Genomic DNA, 25,283 nt, shown 5'->3' with positions numbered 1-25,283 from the left:
GACCCCCCTCTTGTATGATGTTACTTTGAGCCTCTGTGTGTGAGGTGTAAATGTCTTATAAGGGCTGAAAAGTCAACTTTTACTTATACTTAGCACTTTAAGCAGCTGTGAGCTTCTGCATTCATTACCATCCACTTGAAAGAGAGGCTTTGCTGATTAAAGCAAAAAGTAGCATTTGTTTATGGATCTAAACATAGATATTTATTCTTAGTTACTATTTTAGTGCTCTGAAGAGACACCATGACCAAGGCAACTCTTACAAGCGAAAGCATTTGATTGGGGCTGGCTTAAGTTCCAGAGGTTTAATCCATTATCAGGGCAGGGAACATGGTACTGCACAGGCAGACATGGTGCTGGAGAAGGAGCTCAGAGTTCTTGATCTGCTGGCAGCAGGGAGAGAGAGAACTGGGCCTGACGTGGGCTTTTCAACCCTCAGAGCCCACCCCCCAGTGACATACTTCCTCCAACAAGGCCACACCTGCTAGTCCTTTTCCCTGGTCCTTCCTTATTCAAACCCTCGTGGACACCATGCCAGCTTAGCTAACAATTAAGTAGTTAGTCTCCAGAAGGGCCTGTGACTTCACCAGCTAAATGGTCTTAACTGGGTTTAGAGTGCCAGGCATTGATTCCTTGCCGTGGAACTAGCCTCACATCTAGCCTTTGGTTACCGCCAGTCAAGTGTGACTTTGCATGTCGCACAGAAGGTTGTCCTTGTGCTTAGGGTTTACAGAAGAGTGAGACTGTTGGTGCCTTTTCTTCCCCGTGTCCTGCATAGCACCTCCAGGCACTGAGAACATTAGCCAGCAGGCAGCGCATTTCCAGCTCATTTCCAGCTTGATTGTGTGGTGTCTTCAGCAGGAGGATCTCTTCATCTAGTCCTGATGGGCAACTGGGAGGAGTAGCTTGGGGGACCTCGGAGGTCTCTCTGACCAACAGTTCACACGAAAGTACCCCACACCTGATTTTAGTGTTTTTGTTTAGTAGCCCATTGACTTCCAGGAATAGCATTTTAAAGCAGTACCTTTTTTGACTTTGGTTGGATATGAATTGAACTGAAAACTCACATCTTGCATAGTTGCTTCAATTGTGTGTGTGTGTGTGTGTGTGTGTGTGTGTGTGCGCGCGCATAGCTGAGTTGCTTATGTCTGTCTTGCACTTTTGTGTCAGTCCGAAGTATGAGTGGATGGTAGGATGTCCTTTACAGATCTTTCTTATGTGTGTTTCCTCCAGGTTCTTTGGTGTTACTGGCTTACCAACTCCCATTTCTGCATTGTAAAAAGGGCCACTGTCACGTTTATTGTACTTCAGCATATTTAATGTGTGTCTTATTTATAGGCTTACACCAATCAGTCAAGTTCATTGAACACTTAGAGCAATAAGGCATTTTCCACTCAGTAGAAATAGCCCTAATAGATCCTAAGGGCTGACCTCGATTCTTAAAATTTAATTGAATCAGTACTTTTCCCACAGTTAAATTTATAATGGACATATTAAATCGGATTTGTGATCATCTATTGCAGCAGTAGTTTCCTAATAGTTCTGGAGGCCAGATGTCTGAAATGAAGGGTCTTCGGAGCTGCACATCTGTCAGAGACTCCAGGGAAGGGGGAGTGGTGAGCGGCATCCCTGGGGTGCTGACTGTCATGCTGTGTATTTGTCTTTTTTGCTGTTCTTTGTGTCTCTTTCCTCTGCCTTACAACCCTCTGCACCTCTGCCTCTCTCTTAGTTAGATTTAGGGAACACCTGGACAGTCCAGGCCGATTGGATGATTTCCTTCCTCAGTTTAAGATTTTCTCTCTCCTCCTCCTTTCTTTCTGAGATAGGGTTTCATTACGTGAGCCAGGCTGGCCTCCAGTGCACAGATCCACCTGCTTCTCTGCTGGTGAAATTAAAGGTGTGTGCCATCATGCCCTACTATTTCATCGTTCTTACGACCGTCAGTGAAGCTTGTTTTCCTTTCAACTAATTAATATTCTTGTGTTCCAGAGACTAGAACATGGACACATATTTTTGTGGGCCACTTGTCAGGCTTCTACAAAAAGATACAGAGAGATTGTCAAATTTTTCTAAATGGAACATTGATTTATTTGCAGCTTTAGACTTTAGAAATTTAGTCAACACTGAGCATTTTGTATTTAAAGGTACATTTTAAAGAAATTAAATTTAAAAATATTTATACATGTGGGGAGAGTGTTTCACTCTTGACACAGATTATTTTTTTTTAACTTAGTAGCATATGTAAGTGACTTCCCTTTTGGAATTTAATATTGTGTTTTTTTACTTGAGTTTATTATACAGAGAATTGCTATGTTATTAGGTAGTGCCTTTGATAAACTTATGTAGGCATTTATAATTGCCTATAATAATTGAAGTAGTAGATTTTCAGTTCTAAAATGTTCAGTGAATACTATGAATCTAAGTAAATTATAAATGTAAAATGATGTCTAATATTTTCCTTGTTATAGAATTTTAAACATTGCTTACTACCTATATCTTGTCATAATTGTTGCCATTAATGGCAGACTGACAGAATTATCATGTGTTTTATATAGGAAATTAGGGCAGAAACAGTTGTTTTTAATGGAATAACCTGGAGGATATAGTGAGCTGGAGGTCAGATGACGAGAGTAACGCCCTGTCTAAGCAAAGGAAAACTCAGCCAAAGGAAAAGGCCCCCGCCCCCCCCCTCCATATATGAACATTGAAAGACAGCATGCAGAGTGCCTGGGTTAAGAGCATTGGCTGCTCTTCCAGAAAACAGGGATTGGGTTTCCAGCACCCCCGTGGCAGCTCAGTGGGTACCCAGTTCTGGGGACCTGACACCTTCTTCTGGCATTGCAGACACGGTACACATGTGATGCACAGACGTGTGGAGGCGAAACAGCCGTGCACATAATACAACATAATAATAAAAGTGTTGAAAAAGTTACACAAATGTGTGATGTAATAATTTCTGTCTAGCTGACATTTCTTCAGTTCTCAGTGGACTGCATGTGAGTAGCATCAAGCAATATGTAGCTCCGACTTAACAAGGAGGCACGTACACTTTATTTTTTAGTAGTATCCTTTGAAGACATTCCCTGCACTGTTTGGCAAATTCTTTTTGCATTAGAAATTAGTAATCCTTAGGTGTCAAATTTTGAAGATATTTTCCAAAATAAGCGATGATGTTAGGCTTGGAAGGGACCTCGTGTTTGCTTAGCTTTTGCTCTCTCCCAGTTCTGTGCAGAGCATTTGTGTTTTGTTTATACTAGAACAGCCTATGGATCAGTATTTCTTGTATTTCTGCTTTCTGTAGGAGAGAAATCAAGCCACAAAAAGACGGAGTGACTGAGATTCTGCCTATGTTAAAGGGTGGGGTGCCTCTGCTTTACTAACAGTACAGGGAGTTGAATCCTCAGCTACTTATAAAACGCCCTCCACATTGTGTTACACTGTAGCTTGCATTCTTTGTAAACTGAACTGAGTGTGTGATCTTCCTGTGCTTAATCCTGGGAGGTCTGTCTTTCCTTAAGTCTGTGGCAGTGACTCTGCAGTCAGGATGCTGTAAGCGGAAGTTACTTTGCTGTACAGAGTAACTCCAGCTGAGCCTTTGACTTGATGTGCGTTTTATAGCTACCTCACACTTGTGTCAAGAAAGGAGGACAGAAATGCCCAATCATTTCATATATTAAAACATGGCTTATTAAAAATAAAAAAAATTAAAAATTCTAAAAGTATGAAAATATTGAATTAGATCATAAATTATAACCCTGATGAAAGAAAAATACCCAGGCCTTCATTTTTACACCTTGAATTTTATGGAAGTTTACTAAGTGAAGAACGTTGTTAGGTTGCTTCGGCAACTGTACTTTTTGTAATCAACTATGAAATTTTAAAGGAATTATTTTCAAATTATTATTTGCTCAGCTGTTATAATCATATCAAATAAACATTCCAGGGTTAGTCTTTTCATGGGTTTGTTTGGGTATGGAAAGTACTTTCATATTTTGAATAAGAAAATAATTTTATGGTGTATTGTTACACCTTTTTATAGTTACTGTCTTCAAATTTTCATTTTTGGTTTGGTATCAGAGAGGAACAGTTATTGAAACAATATTGAAAGTATTCTTTGTAGCTATTACTAATCAAAAAACAATTAGACTTAGGGGATGTCTCCACTAGTAAAACACTCACTCTACAAGTGTGAGGACCAGAGTTGGGGTCCCTAAGCACAGAGAAAGTAGTGCAGGTGTGTGTGTGCCTGTGCCTGTCATTTTAGTGCCTGCAGCATTCAGTAGGCAGAGACATGCTAGTTCCCATAGGACGGACTAGGCAGGCCAGCTGAGAAGGTGAGCTCTGGGTTCAGTGAAACACCCCACAGAGAGCGGGGTGATCCACCCTTGTCAACCTTGGACCTCCACATACATTTGCACACATGCAGTACACACACACACACACACACACACACACACACACATTTTTTTTTTATAAATTTCTGTATTTCCAAAGAATAAATGTAGAAACAAAGTAAACAAACATATCTTTTGATATACTAGTTTTTGTTAGCAGATGTATCTTTGAATGTCTACTAAATGAATTTCTTCTAAACTTGAATGACTTTTGCAACAGAAAGCCCCAGTTCTAGTAGTCTGTTTTATTTTCCCTACTTTCCTATCAGCAACAACAGTGACATCAACAATGGGATGTCATGGCCTGCTCTAGGAAATTTGAAGCCTTGGTTTCCAACAGCAATGCACTGTTTCACTTGTGAAACAAGGTTGCCATCTAGTGGTGTTTTCAGGTAGTATGGCCTTCAGAATTAGGCCTTAATGTCAGCTTTTCAAAGAAAGTCCTTAACAAAACCAACTTCTGATTTCTAGTTCCAACTTTTAAATGCTAAATTAGGTACAGCTTTATAAAAGATTTCCCCAAGAACTTTTAGATTGCCTTTTACTCTGGCCATGGAAATACTTAAAGTTGACCAGCAGGGTGTTAATTATTATGTGTAACAATGCAATTCATGTTGTTTTCCATTTCCTGAAATTGTGTTTTAGGATAATAGTTACTCTGTAGTATTAAGTTATTCTAAGTAAGTTTTTGCACATTTTATCCTTTTATTTCTGTACAGGTTAACTTTGTGAAACATTTGCTTTTGGTGTGTTGTGGCTTTCATAATTATTTCTTTGACATTCCTTTGGTTTATAGTGTCTAATTTTTTTAACAAACTGAAAAGTTGGTATAAAAGAAATCAATGTTTAATGTATTGTGTATGTACGTATATGCAGAGAAAAGTGTCACCAATTAATAAAAGATTCCATTTGTACATAAATCATAAAAATGAACACTGAGAAAATAATTCTAAATAATGTTTATTAGTGAATGAAATAAATTTTATATTGAATTTTACTAGATTAAAGTCAACACCAAGGGCTTACACTCAGAGGGACTATAAAAACATATAACTTTGATACATTTACAGATAAACCTTAGAGAAAGTTAAATTTCCAACTTGATTTCTCTGTCCTGCAACCAAGGTGTATCCTGTCTTCAGCAATGGATCTTATCTAGCTGTGATGGCAACTCAAAGCAGCAACTGTGTTGTTTTGGAGGTCTCTGGGACCCCTTCGCCTGAGATTTTCATTTTGTAACCAGTGTCTTCTGTGCGAAGTATTGTCCATCCATGCAGGGTACCTCTGTTCAAACTCCTTTTTTCGTTGTTAAACTTTTTTCCCATTTACTTGTGTGTGTGTGTGTGTGTGTGTGTGTGTGTGTGTGTGTGTGTGTGTATGTATGTATGTGTGTATGCTCATGCACGCCCACATGCTCTCTCATGCGTGTGCATGTGAGGGTCAGAGGGCAACTTTGGAATTGATTCTTTCCTGCCTTTAGTTCTGAGGGCTGAACTCAGGTCATCAGGCTTGGTGGCAAATTCATGCTCCTACTGAGCTATCTGACTACCAATAGCTCCTCCCCTTTTTAAATTACACACAATTTTATGAGCTCACCAACAGTTCCCTTAAAGCTTTTTTATATACACTTTGTTTTGGTCCGTCCTATCTACCATCCTGCCTTTCCCTCCTCTCCCGCCTGCACTTAAACCTTTAACCCACGGAATTCCTTCCCCTCCGCTTTCATACCATGTATTCTACTTTTCCCAGCCACCTGAAGTCGTTGTTTTCTGGGCCTGGATTACCCATTTAGTATAATAATTTCCAGTTCCATCCATTTTCCTATAATTTCATTTTTCTTCACAGGCAAATGAAATTCCATGTGTATAAGGTACAACAATTTCAATTGGTGGACATCTACACTGCATAATTATTGTAGTGTGGTTTGTTCTTTCCTGTGGCCTTATGGGTAGATGTGCCATAGATTCCTTCCTCTGTGCCTTGTCTTGGTCACTGTTCTATTGCTGTAAGTAGATATCATCACCACGGCAACTCTTAAAAGAGAAAGAAAGCTTCAGCTTCTTGCAATGCGTTCTTGAAGACTCTTCCGATCGCTCTGACCCCCTGGTAGCGGCTGCCCCGGTCCCCCTCCATGTATGGGAATACTCGTGCCTGATGCGTCCAGTAATAATCTTTAGACCCAAAGAAAAACACAGGGAATTCTCCAATCTCGTGCTTCATTTTCTGAATATTTGGGGGAACATTTTTGGGATGGCAAACTTCTGCCGGCCACCATCTGTAGTTTCCAAGTTTGACCCAAATGATGTCTTGAAAGTGTAGCTTCTTCCCAGCCCGGCAGTCATTGCAGAACCAGCTGCCATCGGGCATATCAATATTCAGGCAATCAGAGTGAAAGGCTGCTGGGCAGGCCTCACAGCATAGGAGACTTCCCCCTTTGGAGCACACGAAGCACCAACTCACATTGAGGTGGGTGTGGGGCAGCTGGTGCTGTGTGACCGGAAGTTCTGCACCAAGGCCTACCACCTGTCCTGCCTGGGCTTGGGCAAGCGGCCCTTTGGGAAGTGGGAATGTCCTTGGCATCACTGTGATGTATGTGGCAAACCTTCTACCTCATTTTGCCACCTGTGCCCCAACTCATTCTGTAAAGAACACCAAGATGGGACTGCCTTCCGCTCCACCCAGGATGGGCAATCCTACTGCTGTGAGCATGACTTGAGGGCAGAATCGGCGAGAAGTACCAAGACTGAGAAACCCTTTCCAGAATCACTGAAGTCAAAGGGGAAGAGGAAGAGAAGGCGGTGTTGGAGAAGGGTCACAGAAGGCAAATAGCGCTTGGTCAGATCCAGGGGTGGCATGGGGCAGCCAGCCCTGCCTATAACGGGAAGGCAAGCATGGCACTTGCCCCAAGGACCCAGCTCGTTATGCTCTGACATGTATAGGCCTCCCTGGGTGGGAGGGAGCACTCCCACCGCTGAGCCATCCTCGGCAGCTGGGCTGCGGCGTCCGCACTGATGCTTGTCAGCTGCATACTCAGTGGTCCAGGACAAACAAGCCTTACTACGTACACAGCGTCAACTGCTACACTTGAATCTGAGACCCGACATCAAGGTGCCCTCCCGTTTTTATTTTAGATTAAAGTTATGATTAAAGATTTAAAAAAAAAAAAAAAAAAAAAGAGAAAGAAAGCGTTTAATTGGGGCTCGCTTACAGTTTAGTCTGAGGTTTAGTCTGTTAGCAGTATGGCAGGGAGCATGGCGGTGTGTATGTAGACGTGGTGCTGGAGAAGTAGCTGAGAGTTCTACATCTGGATCGGCATTCAGTAGGAAGAAACAGTGACATCTGGGTGGTGTGGGCCAGCCTTGGGCTTTTGAAACTTCAAAGGCTACCCCAGTGACACACTTCCTCCACTAAGGCCACACCCGCTCCAACAAGGCCACCCCTCCTAATCCTTCTCATGTAGTGCCACTCCCTGATGACTAAGCATTCAATATGCCTATGGGGCCATTCTTATTCAAATTACCACAGACTGTTCTGTAGAGCTCTCTAAGTGGTCATAAATTCCTTTAGTCTATTTTTTATCATGGAAAGTATTATTTATGATGACGAAGATAATTTTGCTGGGCACAGTAGTATGGTTGGGCAGTATACATTCTTCCAAGCCCTCTGACTTTGAAAGTTCCAGTTGAATAATCCGCTATTCTTATTGGCCGCCTTTATATGTGACTTAGTGTTTTTCTGGCTGTTTTCTTTATTTTGTTTTGTTTTTGTTCTGTGTATTATTTTAATTTTTAATATGTTTTTAAGCAAGGGCACAGTGAAACCTCCAACCTAGACTGCTCCATGGATAAGAAGAAAGGTTTATTGGCGGTCACACTGCCAAGGCTATCTTTGGAGTGGAGGGGTGACAGGGAGAACAACAAAATGATGGAAAAGCGAACAGATTTTATATGACAGCAGACTGGGGTCCATGAGCAAATACAGACTGTCCAGATGGACCAGGATCTAAGTGCCCTTGACATAGTTAACCTTTGAGGGGAGGTAAGAGGACTTGCTGTGAACAGAAACCATCTGAGGAGACTGCTTCTCAGGTAAACAGAGACCTGCCTTTAGGCCTATGTTCACCAAGCCAAAGACCTTCTGCTTAGGACACTGTCTCCATCACTGCCATTCTTGGGGGAGGGCCACTGCTTTGGACCCCACAAAGATAGCAGGAGGTTCTTTTCTGATTCCTTTCTGTTTGGTGTCCTAAATGTCTCTGTAACCACATTGGCATTTCTTTTCCTAACACTAGGAAGTTTTCTGTTAAGATTCTTGTGACAATGTTTTCTATGCCATTAGGATGAGATTTTTCTCCTTCGTTGCTGACATAGCCATAGATTTGTCTTTTTTCAGAGTGCCCTGGATGTCCTGGAGTCCCACTGTGTCTTCTCACTGATTTACCCTGGTTCTTCATCGCTCCAATTCCCGTTGTCTTCAGGCTCAGAAGTTCTCTTCTCTCGTTGCTCCATTCTGTTGGGAGGTTTTCCACAGAGCTGTTCATTTGACTTACTGTGCTTTCGTTCCCAGCATTTCTTACTGGGCTTCCTTCAGTATTTCTCTTTCTTGGATTCTTTCATAACATTTTCCTCAGTTCTTCCCACTATTTGTTTTGTTCTCAATCAGGAGCTTATTTTCTTCTTTGATGTCTTTGAACATACTTATAATCACTCTTTTGAATTCTCTGTCTGGGATTCTCTAATTAGATGCCATTATTGATTTATAGGATTGATAAATTTTGGAGGAGCTATGTTGCCTTGGGTTTCTTATGTCTTGTGTTGAGACTTATGTGTCTGATTGATTGGGATGATTTTTAAAAAATCATCTCTCTTCCTTCAGTTTAAGTATTTGCAATGTTCATGTGGGACTCAGTTGAGCTTGAGGTGTATAGTTCAGAAAATAGTTCTTCAATCTAGGAACTCAGGCAATCTGATATGAACTCTGTATTAATCCAGGAGATTACTACTGTGCAAATGTTACACTAGCCAATTAACAACAGTGGCCCCTTGATTTAATGACTGTTGGATATATAACTTTAACAACCAAGGATGGTATGGAGTATACTGGGGTTTTAGTTAGATTAGGATTGTGGGGAAGGTGAGGTTAGGGATAAGTATTAGATTAGTTGAGATACTGTTAGGCCCACCACTGTTAGAGATTGTTAAAGCTGTGAAGGTTATAGCTAAGAAGTAAAAAAAAGTAGGAGGCAAGAAAGAGATTTAGGAAGAAGAGGGGAAATATGAGAGATGTGGGTGAAAGATAGAATAAATGCCTTGCCGTCGACTGGGTGTTATGATTTTTACACAGGGGAGGGGGCCCTAGGGGTATCTCGCATGTGTAGCAAAACATGCTGGCATGCTGGGCAGATGCAGTAGCAGACTGGCTGGCTTGCAATCCACTCCATGCGGGCATGGCCGTGGCAGCGGTGGCCAGTAATATACAACCCAGACACTGTATTCACATGGTGAGTTTATTATAATATAGAGATAAAGAGGCAGAGAGACAGAAAGAGGGAGAGAGAGAGGAGGGGTGGTGGGAGGAAAAGCGTAAGGAGAGAGACAGGAAAGGGCAGAGTTTTTTCTTAAGACGCAGGGCAGCCCCAAGGGGCGGGTCAGAATATTAACACTGGGTGAAGAAACATACACAGCAATCCTAAAACCTAACAGCAATATTCAGACAAAAGCAGACCATCACAGGACATATATGCATGAATGGAAATTAATAATAGAAAATTAGATGTTGCACGGATCTAAATGGTCTTATAGTAAAAACCTGGAGCCAGATATGGGGTAAATGCTGAAAGATCAGAGAAACAAAGGAACAAGCCACAGCCATTTCTCACATTGCCAACTCCATGAATCATCTGACTGAATGCCTCCCGAGTCCTCACCGAAAGGCTCTAGTTCCTGCTCCTCATGCCTTATATGCCTTTCTCCACCCAGCCATTTTACTTCCTGACTCAACTTTCCTAGTGCTGGGATTAATGGTGTGTGTGTTTCCCAAATACTGGGGTTAAAGATGTGTGCCACCACTGCCTGGCTCTGTTTCTCTCCTCTCTGGATCAATCTCATGTAATCTAGGATGGCCTTGAGCTCACAGAGATCCAGATGGATCTCTGCCTCCCGAGTGCTAGGATTAAAGCTATGTGCCACCACTGCCTATGTTTAACTCTGTGGCTGGCTCTGTCCTCTGATCTTCAGGCAAGCTTTATTTCTTACATTACAAATATCAATTAGAAATAAAAGGAATGCTTATGGAGTCGATTGCTGGTACAGCTGCTCTGTCTGAGTTGAAAGGTCATGTTCTTAGATCTCTCTGGCTTTCCCAGGCTTCTCTTGGTACTGTGTCAGGGCAAATGGGACCCGCCGCTTGTAGTTGGTTGGTTTTTCTTTTTTAATCTTTTTACTCTTTGCTCTTTGGGGGCCCACCACCCAGTTTCCAAATAAATCACACACAGAGTCTTATTCTTACTTATGGATGCCCAGCCTTAGCTTGGCTTATTTCTAGCCAGCTTTTCTTAACTTATCCCATCTTCTTTTTGCCTCTGGGCTTTTACCTTTCTCTATGTCTGTATACCTTACCTTTCCTTATTCTGTGTCTGGCCATGTTTCTGGGTGGCTGAACCCTGATGTCCTCCTCTTCTTCTCCTTTTTTGCTCCTTGATATTTTCTTCCCAGATTTCTCCTTCTATTTATTCTCTCTGCCTGTCAGCCCTGCCTGTCCTTTCTCTTGCTTTGCTATTGGCTGTTGTAGCTAGAGATTTGTCCTGACTGTGGGCCACACAGGACTGGAGAAAACTCGAGCTACACTGTTCAGTTCTTTATTAGATGATCAGGTGTTTTAGGCAGGCACAGTAACACAGCTTCACAGAGCTAAACAAATACAACATAAAAGAATGCAACACATCTTTGCATCATTAAACAAATATTCTATCCACATTGCAAAACAATGTAACACATCTTAAAATAATATTCTATAACAGCTGCTTTCTTCATCTTCAATGTTTTATGTGGTTCCAGTGTGAGCATAAATGACTTTTGCATTTTTGTATCTCTACTGCACCCACAGTATTTTGGATAATTGGAATTTAGTTACTTCTTTGTGTTCCAGCCAGAATTTACATATTAAATTTGCAATTTGATCTGCATATCATATAGTAACTAGTAACTCATTGTGGCAGCAATAATGGATATAGATTAGAAACCGCCCCCAACACACACACACACACACACACACACACACACACACACACACACCCCAGAACAACAAAAACCACATGAAGCATTTAATTCAGAGACGAGGCTATTGTCTCCTTTTGCATATAGCTCTGGTGTCTTGCTTGATGGAGCCCCTGTTACTTGGAGGATTGTTTCATTCTTTTCTTCTCATTGACATTTTAAAAGAGTTTTCATATGCCATAGCCTACTTGCTGTCAGTGTGTAATACTAGACTCTGTCCTGTTATTTTAGAAGTTCACCTTTCAGTTTCTACCTAAGTAGACATCCATTATCCCAATGACTGGAGGTGATTGGAGGGGAAGAAAAACTAGTTTTTCTTTTTAGGTTCAGTTTCTGGACCATTAGAGGTAACCTGGCTGTTTAAAGTCTCCCCCCCCCATCTGTCTGTCTGTGTGTTTGCCTATCTGTTGAATTGTGGACTATTTTGACCAAACATGAGCATAAATGATATGACACCTTCAGCCTGACAGCCACTCTGGTAAGAACATTAGTTGCAGGTCTGATTGTGTTTTTGTGCTCCCATACTATACAAACCAGCATAAAGATACCTTAGTCTACCTTTACCTGAAAAGGCTGCCTGTGACTGTTAAGTGTTTGTGAAGTCCCCACAGTGTCACACTGCATCTCAAAACAGCTTGAAGGTGAACAGGAGCAGAGAGGTGGCTAATTTAAATAAGCCCAGAGTGGATATTCCTCATGCCAGCTGAAGTCTGTTTTCTTTGGCTTGTATATTGCTTTACAAAAACATGAAGGTTAAAAATCAGATCTGACAACAGCTGCCTCGCCTGTCCTCATGCAAACAGGCAGCTGAAGCTGAGTTATGGCTGCTTTTTGTGGCAGGGCAGCCTTCCACAGTGTGCCTTGGCCTTTCATGCACGTGTCTGCCAGCCGGCAGACGTGGATTTTCCTGGCTATCAGAGAATAAATCAGGGCAAGCTGGCTCTGTTTTGACCATACTGGTGAGAAAGTATGGTATTTGAATGGAGACCCACTATCTGGATCTAACAAATGAGATCAAAATGATAGCCTGTCTTTTATCCCTGTTCTTGGCCAATTCAGAGTTTTGAAAGTTTTGAACTCATTTGCACATGTCTGTTTCTGAACATGAGCTGAAGGCTGTTGTGGCAATGGCCCTTAAGCTCTGTGACTGTATAACTTTCCATCTAATTTTAAGTGCTTATTTTTGAAGGATTGTCAGCTAAGTAATGCTAAGAATTCTATCCTTTTTTATATGAAAAAGGAAATTTTATCGGCTGTCATCTGCCTGCCATATATATCTGTCTATCTATCTATCTATCATCTCTCTCTCTCTCTCTCTCTCTCTCTCTCTCTCTCTCTCTCTATCTATCTATCTACCTACTATGTATGTATGTATCATCTACATATCCTGTCTGTCTAATCCATCCATCCATCCATCCATCCATCCATCCATCCATCCACCCACCCACCCACCCACCCACCCACCCATCCATGTGTGTTTGTGTGGGCATTCATGTACCATGGTCAGAGTGCTGCATGGAGGTCAGAGTACAACTTCTGGGAGTCGGTTTTCTCTTACCATGGCTTGCAGGGGTCAAACTGGATTCATCAGACCTGGTGGCAAGTGCATTTTCTTATGAGCCTTTTTGCTAAGGGAAACATTTAAAAAACAATTTTTATTATTTTTTGAGATTGAAATATAATTACATCATTTCCCCTTCTCTTTTTTTCCTCTAAAGCACAGGTTCTCAGCCTTCCCAGTGTTACGATCCTTTAATACCGTTCCTCATATTGTGGTGACCCCCAACCATAAAATTATGTTTGTTGCCCCCTTTGTGTGACCCCTTTGGGGGTTGAATGACCCACAGGTTGAGAACCACTGCTCTAAACCCTCCCATATACCCCTCCTTGCTCTCCTGCAAATTGAAGGCCTCTATTTTCTTTTTTTTTTTTTTTTTTTTTTTTTTTGGTTTTTCGAGACAGGGTTTCTCTGTGTAGCTTTGTGCCTTTCCTGGAGCTCACTTGGTAGCCCAGGCTGGCCTCGAACTCACAGAGATCCGCCTGGCTCTGCCTCCCCAGTGCTGGGATTAAAGGCGTGTGCCACCAACGCCCGGCCAGGCCTCTATTTTCATTGATTGTCATTACATACATTTATGTATATGCATATATGTTCCTAAATACGTAAGTACAAGCTTTGTCTGTATGATGTTACTTGTATGTGTGTTTTCATGACTGACTATTTGCTATTGGATCAACAATTGGTGTGCTTTTCCCTGGGGAAGACTATTCCAAGGAGGATTTTTCTTTCTTTCTTTTTTTTTAAATTACCTTCTTGAAAATTTTGTGAGCTTATTAAGCTTGTGTTTTAAAGTGGCACTATTTGAAGATACAACTAGCAAGGAAATGTTATTAATCTGTTTTTATGCAGAAATGTAGCCCTTCAATATTTGCCTGTCAATGAAATATATTCAGATGTCTTTTTGTAGTTTAGCGGAGAGGGCTTTGTAATATTTTACTGTTCCAACATCTCTGATGGAGAAGGCACAGGCGAGTGCATTGTTGGCTGTTTTAATAGCACCAGCTCTCTGGGGTCTGGAAACAAAGATGGCACAAGGAACTGACTGTAATTCCTCTCCCTGGTGGCCCATTGGGCAGGTGTGCAGGAGCTTATCCAGTGAACCTGCCCAGTTTTCAGTTCCTTTTCCTGGTGACAGCCTGGCCTGGTGGATACTGTTGTTCCTGGTTACTGAGTTCTGTGATGTAGCTTACAGTAGATTTTATGACTTGTTACTTTTATCACTTGCTTTGTTCATTGTTAATAGTGACCTTTTCAATGTAATATATAAATGCCACACAGTGATTAAGTTAGGTCAGTCCTTTTGTGAAATGGTCAAGTATTTATAGAAGGGTTCCTAAAAAGAGCTGTGAGTGGATGCTGTTGATCGACAGTTTTTTAGGAAAGCTGGGGTAAGCTTTAGAAAGTGAGCAGGGAGACCTGCTAAGCTTGGAAATTGAGACTCAGACACATCTCTGTGAAGGCAGCCCGTCTCCCTTCATTAGTGATGGTGTTGGAGTGTGAAATTTGCCCTGTTGTGTTTGGACACTTGATCCCTAGCTGGTGGAGCTGTTAGGGAGGCTGTAAAACCTCTGGGAGGTGGATCCTAGGAAGTGAGTCAGTTGGGATGGGCCTGACTTCCTGACCTCTGCTTCCTGAGTGTGGGTACGTGTGACGATCTGCCTTATGCTGCTGTCTTCTAATGTCTTCCCTGCCATGGTAGCCTGCATCCCTACTAAAGCTGGATGCTCAAGTTCCTTCTGGTCAAGATGTTTGGACACAGCAATGGGAACTGTAACTAAGGAACTTACAATCTTTTTCTTTTTACATTTTTCTAAGAATGGGTATTTTAAATTGTTTTTAATAGCCTTTCCTCTCATCAGCAGTTTATATTTGTTCCCTGATCTTTTACTTTGAAACTATACTGTTTGTTGTTTAGTACACTTTGGAGCTTACTGATTGAATTTTCTTGAGGGGGGGCTGGAAGGAGTTAGGAGAGAGAGAGAGAGAGAGAGAGAGAGAGAGAGAGAGAGAGAGAGAGAGAGAGATTGTGTGTGTGTGAATCTGTGTTAAGTATCAAATTAATTAAGAAATTGAATTACACAAATATTGATGTATTAGGGTTCTTTGGAGTGACAAGACTCATAGAGTGAATCTCTCTATATAGAAAGGGAATTTATTAGAATGATTTACAGGCTGCAGTCCAGCTAATCCAACAATGGCAGCCTACGAATAGAAAGTCCAAGAATCCAGTAGTTGCAGTCTACAAGGCTGGATGTCTTAGCTGGTCTTTAGTATACACTGGAATCCTGCAGAAGTAGGCTCTGATGCCAGTGAAAGTGTGGACTTGCTAGCAAGAGCAAGGGCAAGCAGGCAGAGCAAAAGCTTCCTCCTTCCATATCTTTATACAGGCTTCCAGCGGAAGATGTGTTCCAGATTAGAGGTGGCTTTTCCCATCTCCAATGATCTGGATTAAAGGTGTGTCTTCCTACCTCAAAGATCAGGATTAGAAGAGGATCTTCCTACTTCAAATTAAGTGAAGTCCCTCAACAGCTGAGCCCTCCATTTTTGGGTTTTAGTTAATTCCAGATATAGACAAGTTGACAACCAAGAATAGCCATCACAGTTGGCTTGTATAGATCATATTCTTATAAATAATTAGTTGCTTGATAAATTAGAATCTGCTACAGTGATAAGACTATTGAGGTGGGAATTGGGGCATTTTTGATTGCAGTTTTCTATCATCTGAGCTTGTATTTTCGGCAAGTTTAATGTCTCTGGGACTTCTTTCTTCATATGTAAAATTGATGGTGTGAACTTTGGTTACTTTGAAAGATTATGTCAGTCTGTTTGATAAGCTGTTGTCCTGTAGGTCTAAAGGGTTACTCTTTAGGAAACAAGTCCGTATTCTGTTAGTCATTGCATACTGTGTCCCCATGTGCAAGAGGCTGGAGAGTTGTGGTTTGTAATCACTCAATTAGTATTGAACATAGCATCCATTTCCCTTGGAGTTACTTTTCCTTCCTCAAATTAGGCTCACACTAGACTTGTATGTCTGTTCTTATTTTTTAGCCAGGATGCTCAAGGATAGTTTCACACTTTCATATTTTGGCTTTTAATATTTCCTTTCCATATATGTTTCCTTTCTCCAAACTGCCTTAACCTTCCATAACGTTTCATGTGTAGCTATTTTGGCCTTGTAAATACCTGTCTGTATGTTATGTTAAACTGTGTGGATGACAGTCAACTCCTTGAAGAACAATGTAAAGTTTTCATCATTTTACTAATAATTTCTGATTCACATAATACTTTCTATATCATAGGGCTTAATTAATACTTGTAGAAATAAATTTAGATGATGGTTAATTAGAATTTCATGTACACCTAATATTAATGAGCAGATGAAAAAATAAGAGAATAAAGGAAATTATCATAACCGTTTTGACTTATAAGTAATGTTTAGATATCTGAGTTTACTTTACACATGGTCCCTCATGCACTCTTGCTCCTATCTATTTAATTTTCGTTGCTGACTTATATACTGAAGAACTGCTTCTCTCTGCCACACATTAAAGTGCTTGTTTTCATTAATCATTTTACTTTAGGATTACCATGGTTGGAAGCGTTAGTGGTACCTAATAGTTACACACACACACACACACACACACACACACTTACTTTCCTTTTATATACTTGGTTTTGTCATAGACTTATCATCTTTGATCTACTCTCTTATATAGTCCTAACTACATTTATTTTCACTGGCTATATTCATTTGGAGATCTCTTTAATTCTCTGCTGTGAAGTTGCTACTTCCTCCTACCTCTTCCCCTCTCTGTCCACCTATTTGTCGCTCCTTCTCCCCCCCCATGTGTGTGTGTGTCTGTCTGTGTGTCTGTCTGTCTCTGTGTGTGTGTGTCTGTGTGTGAGACAGTGTCTAGCTTTGTAATTCTGGCTAACCTGTAACCTGTAGACCAGTCTGACTTCAGACTTGTGACGGTCTTCCTGCCTCTGCCTTCCCAATGTTGAGAGTATAAGCATGTGTCACTGTGCCGGCCTTGTTCACTGTTTCTTTTCTGTGTCCAGATAAGATTCACATTTTGGGCCTGCAGGATGGCTCAGTGGGTGAAGGCACCTGCTGGGAACCTAAGTTTGATCCTTGGAGCCTATGTACAAGGGGAAGGGGAGAAATAACTCTGCAGAGCTGCCTTCTGACTTCCACATTTACACTGTAGTACATGTTCACACACCTCAAATAAATGTGCAAATCATGTAAAAAATTTACACTGATAAATGTCTTAAAATTAGTGCAGTAGTGGAGGCTAACGGTAGAGTTGCTGACTCATCAAGAATGGGCTTAAGGTAATTGTTGGATTAGCTGTCAGGCCAATTCTCTTAGTGCTAGGAGCAGGTGGGCAGTGATGGTGGAGGGTGGCCGTAGCCTCTTGGTTAAACACATTGATGCTGACCATAAAAACATTTGAGATGTTGATGGATGTTTTTATAAGCTAGTTTATACTTGAGTCATAGAATTTATCAAAACAAAACAAAACAAAAACCAAAACAAAACAAAAAACAGGCCCTGTATTGCATATGGGTTTGTTGAATGGGTAGAAATAGTTTTTCCCCCTTTGGATATAACAGTTCCTTCACTCTTGAATTAATTACTGTTTTGTCCAGATGTAAGATTGGGTTGGACTGAGAAAACGAACATTAGGATAATAAGATAATGATTTAAAAAATAGACATAAAAGGCAAAGGCTACACTATAAAGAAACACTTACTGAAGAATTCTTGGAAACATGATATTAGGAAGGGATGTGAGAAGATAATGCAAACAAGTATCCAGGAGGGATTTTCTTGTTCTTAGTTTGTTCAACTCAGTTTAAAAGTGTGGTTATTTTAGTCCTTACAGTGTAGTTCGCCCTCTTTTAAAAGCTTACCACATTGACAGATATTAGATCAGAAATTATATTATTCCAAAGAGTAGTTCATAGACAGGCTGATATATAAGTAGCTTTTCTTAGAAAGCATATGGATAATTTTATTTACACAGTATCTCATTAAGGGTGTATATATATATATATACATATATATATGTATATATGTGTGTGTGTGTGTGTGTGTGTGTGTGTGACATACACACACACACATATTCTGAACTAGTATCAGAATAGTATACAGACTGGAATGTTTAGTCTTTCCTAGTATTTAGTAGAAAACAAAAGTCCATATTGTAAAATTTTGTTTATTATTATTAAGCTGTTTATTTTATTTCAACAGGTATCTTTCAGATGAAGGCATTGAAGCTTGTACAAGCTCTCCTGGCCAAGTCAATATAAATGACATCATCCTGATTGCTCTCAATGTAGGTGAAGTTTATTAACTTTTATTTGGCTCTTTTTAAAATTTAAAGCTATTCCAATGAAAAATACACCATAAACTGTATTTATGATAAATAATGTAGAGGAAATCTTTAATTTTCTGCCTTTTCAAGTTATAGAGATGTTTGTTGAATTTAATGACCTAGTATTAGATAGTTGTAAACATCACACAGAATAGAATACAAAGGGAAGTGAAAAAGTTTATTAATTGTAGGATCCATCATATTTTTTATCAGCTTTGTAATAGTAAGAGCTGACAATACTTTAAAACAGTTTTCCATTTAATTTGTCTGAAAAAAAAGCATGATTTATTTATTTTTCTCTCATGTGTATGAGTGTTCTCCCTGCCTGTGTACACCATGTTTGTGCCTGGTGCTCTGGGGAGTCAGATGAGGTTGCCAGATCTTCAGACAGTTGTAAGCTCCCACATGGGAGCTGGGAATGAAACCCAGGTCTTTTGGAAGAACAAGTGGTGTTCATAACCGCTGAGCCATCTCCCCACCTTCTAGTTCTCCTTAGATGTTTCCTTTATGCTCTGATTTCTGTGTTGACAAAAACATCTTTACTTTACTTTTTCATCTATAAAGTAAGGAATGTTAAGGAATGGCATTAAAATCCTGCATGTAGTTTGAGGTTCAAATACTTGAATTATTCAGCAAATATTAAGTGCAGTGTTAATTTATTGAGCACTGTTAGTGTTTAGTAAGTTTGAAAACACAGTATATTGTTTCTCTTGAGATCTGTACTCCATAGAAAGGCTTTCCAAATTATCTTAGGTTTTTACTCCTGAAGAGGATACTGTTTTTTTTTTTTTCTTTCCGAGACAGGGTTTCTCTGCGTAGCTTTGCGCCTTTCCTGGAGCTCACTCGGTAGCCCAGGCTGGCCTCGAACTCACAGAGATCCGCCTGGCTCTGCCTCCCGAGTGCTGGGATTAGAGGCGTGCACCACCACCACCCGGCTGAGGATACTGTTCTTAAAGCCTTACTTTCTATATGGACTGTGTAGTCTTTTCTTTAGCAGAGATCCTGCAACCTTAGTAACCAGTCTCTGTTTTAGTTTTTGTGTGTGATGGTTTGCTGAGTTACACGTTTTTCTGCATTTTCAGTTAGCCGTTAATTCACCATTTTCTCCTTCTGTGATTTACGCAAGCCGGCAAAATGTTGTTACTGCAGAGGTGCGGCGGCCGCTGGGCCGTCCCTGTGACACCGGTCCCTGTTCTTTCCTGTGCTTTGCTCTATTATGAGTGTCAGAGCTGGTGGAGCAGTTGGTTTTCATGTCTTTGGAGATTAAGATAATAAGGGATTTAGTTGTTAAAACATATCTGTGTACACACACACACACACACACACACACACACACACTGTGTTTATTGTAGTCTAAAGCTGTCATTTGAATTTTGGATTACGGCATTCATTTCCAGTAAGATCATAATGGATGTAATTTGTTGGAGACTTTAGTAGAGAAGAGTGACTAAGAGAAAAGACACAGGATGCCTCTGTCCTCACTGTCCGCTTCACTGGTACGCTTTACACAATATCCAGATGAGTGACTGTCGGCAGACATTGTATAACTAAAGATGTTTACTTAATTGTTGTTCATAAGACTGAATTTAGAGATACTTTTTCTATAATTGTATTTTAATAATAAAATATTTATTTTAGACAGATTTGAGAACAATTGGCAAGAAGTTCCTTCCCAGTGACATCAACGGTGGAAGGGTAGAAAAGGTAAAGAAGAAGAAGAAGGATGATTGATGCTGACTGCCATAAAAAGTTGGAGTGTGCACTAAGTTACTAGAAGAGAGGCTGGGAGGTCACAGAACTATAATGCTGTCCCGTTTCACATATAGACTGTTATTAAAAGTAACTTCATTCACAAATTATAAATATGGTGTGTTAATTTGGCATGTAACACTCATTGCATTGTTATGTTTATGTTGTAGTTTCCTTCATAAACTGTTACTAAGTTTACTCAGTATGTTTATGAATATAAAAGTATAAGGTTATGAGGTCATTAGCAGTTTGGCAAAGATGCATGTTTATTGTTTTTGTGTGTTTCACATAGAAGTATTATTATGGATTTACTCAGAGGTCTCATTTTTTAAATGTGGGAATACCTTTTATAAGATAACCAGGTATGGATGATAGTTCCTGCACATTTTAAATGTCTAGTTTAGTAAAGAATTGAAAATTGCTATTGATAATGTTTTGAACTGTTAGTCTAGTTTCTTAGCTGTGTTATAGTCCATGATGTCTTCTTTCTGCCCCTTCTGAGGGAGTGGAGAGCATGTGGCTACTTTCCTCTGGATAGTTCTTTATAGAGTTGACATTGCCACCCCTCTTCTTCCATTTGTCTTCGAACTTCGGCTTATTGTCTTATTGTTTGTGTCAAGTGTTGACTTCTGCTTTCTAGTCTGTTTTACAGCATCCTCTCCAGTTTGTTTACATTGCACTTTTGGTTACAAAAGTAGTTGTTCTTAGGTATAGTTTCCTGCTGGGTTTGCCTTGGTCCCCAAACTGTCCTTGTCCCTGCATGAATTTCCAGCTCCATAGCACAAAGATGGAGCCTGGTCCTTTTAAGGGGATGTTGGCCTTGCTGTCCCAGGAACATCCGTAGAAAACCCCCGCGTTATAACTGCAGATTGGGTGACAATTGTGGCCAGCTCTGATGGGAACAGTACACAAGAGTGCATGCACATCTGTATACTCATTTTGTTAAGAAAAAGAGAGCCAGCCGGGCGGTGGTGGTGCATGCCTTTAATCCCAGCACTCAGGAGGCAGAGGCAGGCTGATCTCTGAGTTTGAGGCCAGCCTGGTCTACAGAGCAAATCCAGGACAGCCAGGGTTACACAGAGAAAGCCTTTCTCGACACCCTCCCCCCTCAAAAAAAAAAAAAAAAAAGGAAGAAAGAAATAAAATGAGCTTCCTGTACCAGTGCTTTCCCATCCTCTCTGACCTTAAGATGCAGAAATGCCCGCACTGCCTTGAGCTCACCAGTAGATGGAGACATTCTTTGTCTCAGCCACTTCTCAGCACAGTTTTGCTTCTAAAACTGTGTGCAGTACTTTGTAAAAGTTTCCTTTGAAGGCAGTTGATAACAATTAACTAAACTTTGTAAGCTGGAATCTTCTGTGGCACATATTATCTCTTAAAACATGTTTAAATGTGATGCTAATTTATACATAGAATAAATAGATAAAAGACTCCCATTTCATATGAAATAGAAATTGCTAGATCTTTTTTTTTTCTGTTCTTTCTCATTGACTATATTTTCCCCTTTAGTAGCTGCTGCTGACCAGATATAATTCCTCTCACAGCAGGAATGAAAATGTTTTCAAAACAATTTTAAAAGAAATTTTAAAAGCTGATATACAGATTGTACTGATTTTGTTGGCCATTAGCTAGAACTCCACACAGTATATTTGAATACAGCTATATTTAGACTAAATATTCAAGGATATATATTTGATATGAATTAAAGATTAATGCAGCTCACTACACCTTATTTGTGCTTTTATTAGAAAGATTTACTGCCTAGCATTTCATCCTGTTAATAATGCCTGATTGTTATAAAGACATGACTCTAGAATCATCTACCATTAATTTGCATATGTTGTAGTTCTAGTTTAAAATAAGCTTTATCTTATTCTGTAAATATGCTATAGGGAAGTATTAGTAAGTATGCTATTTTAATTATTAATCTGCCTTTTACTTTGCTTTGCCAATTATCATGTAAATTATGCTTAAATATGATGCTAATTTATATATAGAATGAATAGATTAAGTAATCCCTTTCAAATGAAATAGATATTGCTAGATCATTCTACATGTTTTTAAATTCTTCTCTCACATATTACATCAAGCTGCAGTTTCCCCTCCCTTCCTCTTCTCCTCCCAGTCTCTCCCCTGTACACCCCCTCCCCCCCAGATCCACTTCTCCTGTTTCCTTTGAGAAAAGGGCAGCCCTCCCCGGAATACCAAACAAGGCATATACAGGTATAATAAGATGAGGCACATCCCCTTATATTACGGCTGGATGAGGTGACACAGTAGGAGGAAAAGGGTCCCCAAAGCAAGCAAAAGAGTTAGAGACACCCCTATACCCTCTGTTAGGTGTCCCACAAGAACACCAAGCTACTCAACCATAACTTATATGCACAGTGCCTAGGTCAGTCCCTGCAGGCTTCATGATTGTTGGCTCAATCTCTGTGAGCCCTTATGGACCCTAGTTAGTTGATTCTATGGGTTTTTTTGTGGTGTCCTTGACTCCTCTGGTTCCTATAATCCTTCCTCCCCCTCTTCTGCAGGATTCCCCAAGCTCTGCCTAATGTTTGACTGTGGGTCTCTGCATCTGCTCCCATCAGCTGCTGTTGGAGGAAGTGTTGCTCGAGGGCTTCTCTCCAGGTTCCCCAAGCCCCGCAGTCCCACAATCCACTTATAAAATAATCACTCAGACGCTTATATCACTTATAAACTGTATGGCCGTGGCAGGCTTCCTGCTAACTGTTCTTTTATCTTAAACTAACCCATTTTTATAAATCTATACCTTGCCACGTGGCTGGTGGCTTACCGGCATCTTTACAGGTTGCCTCTCCTGGCGGTGGCTGCAGTGTCTCTCTCCTCAGCCTTCTGCTTCCCAGAATTCTCCTCTCTCCTTGTCCCACCTACTTCCTACCTGGCCACTGGCCAACCAGTGTTTTATTTATTGACCAATCAGAGCAATTTGACATATAGACCATCCCACAGCACTTCCCCTTTCTTTTTTTTTAAAAGGAAGGTTTTAACTTGTACACATCTCCAAAGTCAGCTTGGTATATTTGGGAATTTGGGCGTAGCTTCTCTTACTACTTCCTGCTGGAGGGGGGCGCTGTATCTTATGGGGACACAAAGAAAATTTTAGGATCATGGAGTAGTCCGTGACTTGAAACGATTCTGGATGTTGGATCATCTGGGCCATGGAGTCACTGGAGACCTTTCAGGTGGTCTTGGCTGGTCAAACCTGATGTATCTTAATCTGGAACAAATCCATAGCCTCTGGCTTTCTGTGGAAACAAAAGCAGAGCCTCCTTTCCAAAGCAACATATCCTTACATCCAAATTTTGAAGTTAAGGTGCCTTTAAAATACACATTTTGGCATAACTCAACAGCTTTTGCAATCAAATGTTTCTCTTCAGTTACGAATATCAAAGAGAACATAATCCAGATTCTCTGTGTGGTAGCCATCTTTATGTGGCTTATGTTTTATATTACCTTGAGCCTATTGCTTTAAACTGCAGCCTTCTAAGCCTGAAACGGCGCTGTGGCTGCTGGCTCCACCCACTTCAGCTTCCCAACATGGCGGTGGTACGTTTTCCGCCAGCTCTGGGAGCCATCGTGTGTCTGTGCTTTTATCCAAGCAGCGTGTAGCCCAGAAACCTCTTTTTGTTTTGTACTAGCAAAGGCTAAATCCACCACGCAGCTTAATGTGCCACTTGCAGAGGCCTCATTCCCGCCATACTGCAGACCGAGCTCACACGCTAGGAACCCGCCAGTAGCTCAAACCGGCAGCTGCTGCTCATTTGAGAGAGACAATTAGGAAGCTGTTTTTAGCTCCATTTTAGAATCTTTTCTCAGGTTTTAGGTAGAAACTTTTGCCAACACGTTGGGCGCCATTTGTTGCTGGAGGGCTTCTCTCCAGGTTCCCCAAGCCCCGCAGTCCCATAATCCACTTATAAAATAATCACTCAGACGCTTATATCACTTATAAACTGTATGGCCATGGCAGGCTTCCTGCTAACTGTTCTTTTATCTTAAACTAACCCATTTTTATAAATCTATACCTTGCCACGTGGCTGGTGGCTTACCGGCGTCTTTACAGGTTGCCTCTCCTGGCGGTGGCTGCAGTCTCTCTCTCCTCAGCCTTCTGCTTCCCAGAATTCTCCTCTCTCCTTGTCCCACCTACTTCCTGCCTGGCCACTGGCCAACCAGTGTTTTATTTATTGACCAATCAGAGCAATTTGACATATAGACCGTCCCACAGCAAGGAAGCCTCTCTGATGATGATTATGCTAGGCTCTGCGCTAAATAATAGCAGAGTAGCTAGATGATTCTTTTTCTGTTATTTTTATTGCTTATATTTTCCTTTTCACTAGGAAACTGCTTCTGACATGAAATGTAATTGATGGATTTTGGCATAAAATAATATTCTCCAGTTTTCCTTTCATAATGGGAAAGGAATAAAGGTTGGTCAGGGAGGTGAGCAGAAGAAGAAAGGAGAATGAGAGGGAAACAGAAAGTAACCTCGATTTCATGGTTAGCTCCCAAACAGCAGACTGGAGAGCAACTTTCTAGTCTTCTGTCCAACATTGAAAAGAAAGTGTATGGTGTATGTCTTAGGAGGCAGGGGAGCCATGGTTCATATTAGGTACGGAGGGGGATGATGTAACAGGGACCAGTACAGATAGGAAGACAGGAGTACAGCCGTTGGTCTCATGCAAACCCTCTGGAGTAGTCTAATACTCTCTAGATTATTAAATTTTGTGATTTTTTTTTTTTTTTCGAGACAGGGTTTCTCTGTGTAGCTTTGCGCCTTTCCTGGGACTCACTTGGTAGTCCAGGCTGGCCTCGAACTCACAGAGATCCACCTGGTTCTGCCTCCCGAGTGCTGGGATTAAAGGCGTGCGCCACCACCGCCCGGCTAAATTTTGTGATTTTTGGCAAGT

General features: G+C 40.9%; 1 protein-coding gene across 3 annotated transcripts in view; it reads left to right on the top strand.

Moving 5' to 3' along the window:
- Tdrd3 (tudor domain containing 3) overlaps window positions 1-25,283 on the top strand; it is a 169,076-nt gene that overhangs the window by 52,546 nt on the left and 91,247 nt on the right. For 2 of the 3 annotated variants that reach the window (XM_028879016.2, XM_028879011.2), the window contains exons 2-3: window positions 18,483-18,567; window positions 20,245-20,310. In XM_028879016.2, coding sequence (XP_028734849.1) covers window positions 18,483-18,567; window positions 20,245-20,310 — 151 coding nt within the window. Of the gene's footprint in view, window positions 1-18,481; window positions 18,568-20,244; window positions 20,311-25,283 lie in introns of those variants that run through there. The other variant, XM_028879026.2, reaches the window with a different exon arrangement.

This window comes from Peromyscus leucopus, chromosome 9, assembly GCF_004664715.2.
Source record: "Peromyscus leucopus breed LL Stock chromosome 9, UCI_PerLeu_2.1, whole genome shotgun sequence".
Lineage (NCBI taxonomy): Eukaryota > Metazoa > Chordata > Mammalia > Rodentia > Cricetidae > Peromyscus > Peromyscus leucopus.
This window is presented reverse-complemented; position numbering and strand designations above follow the sequence as displayed.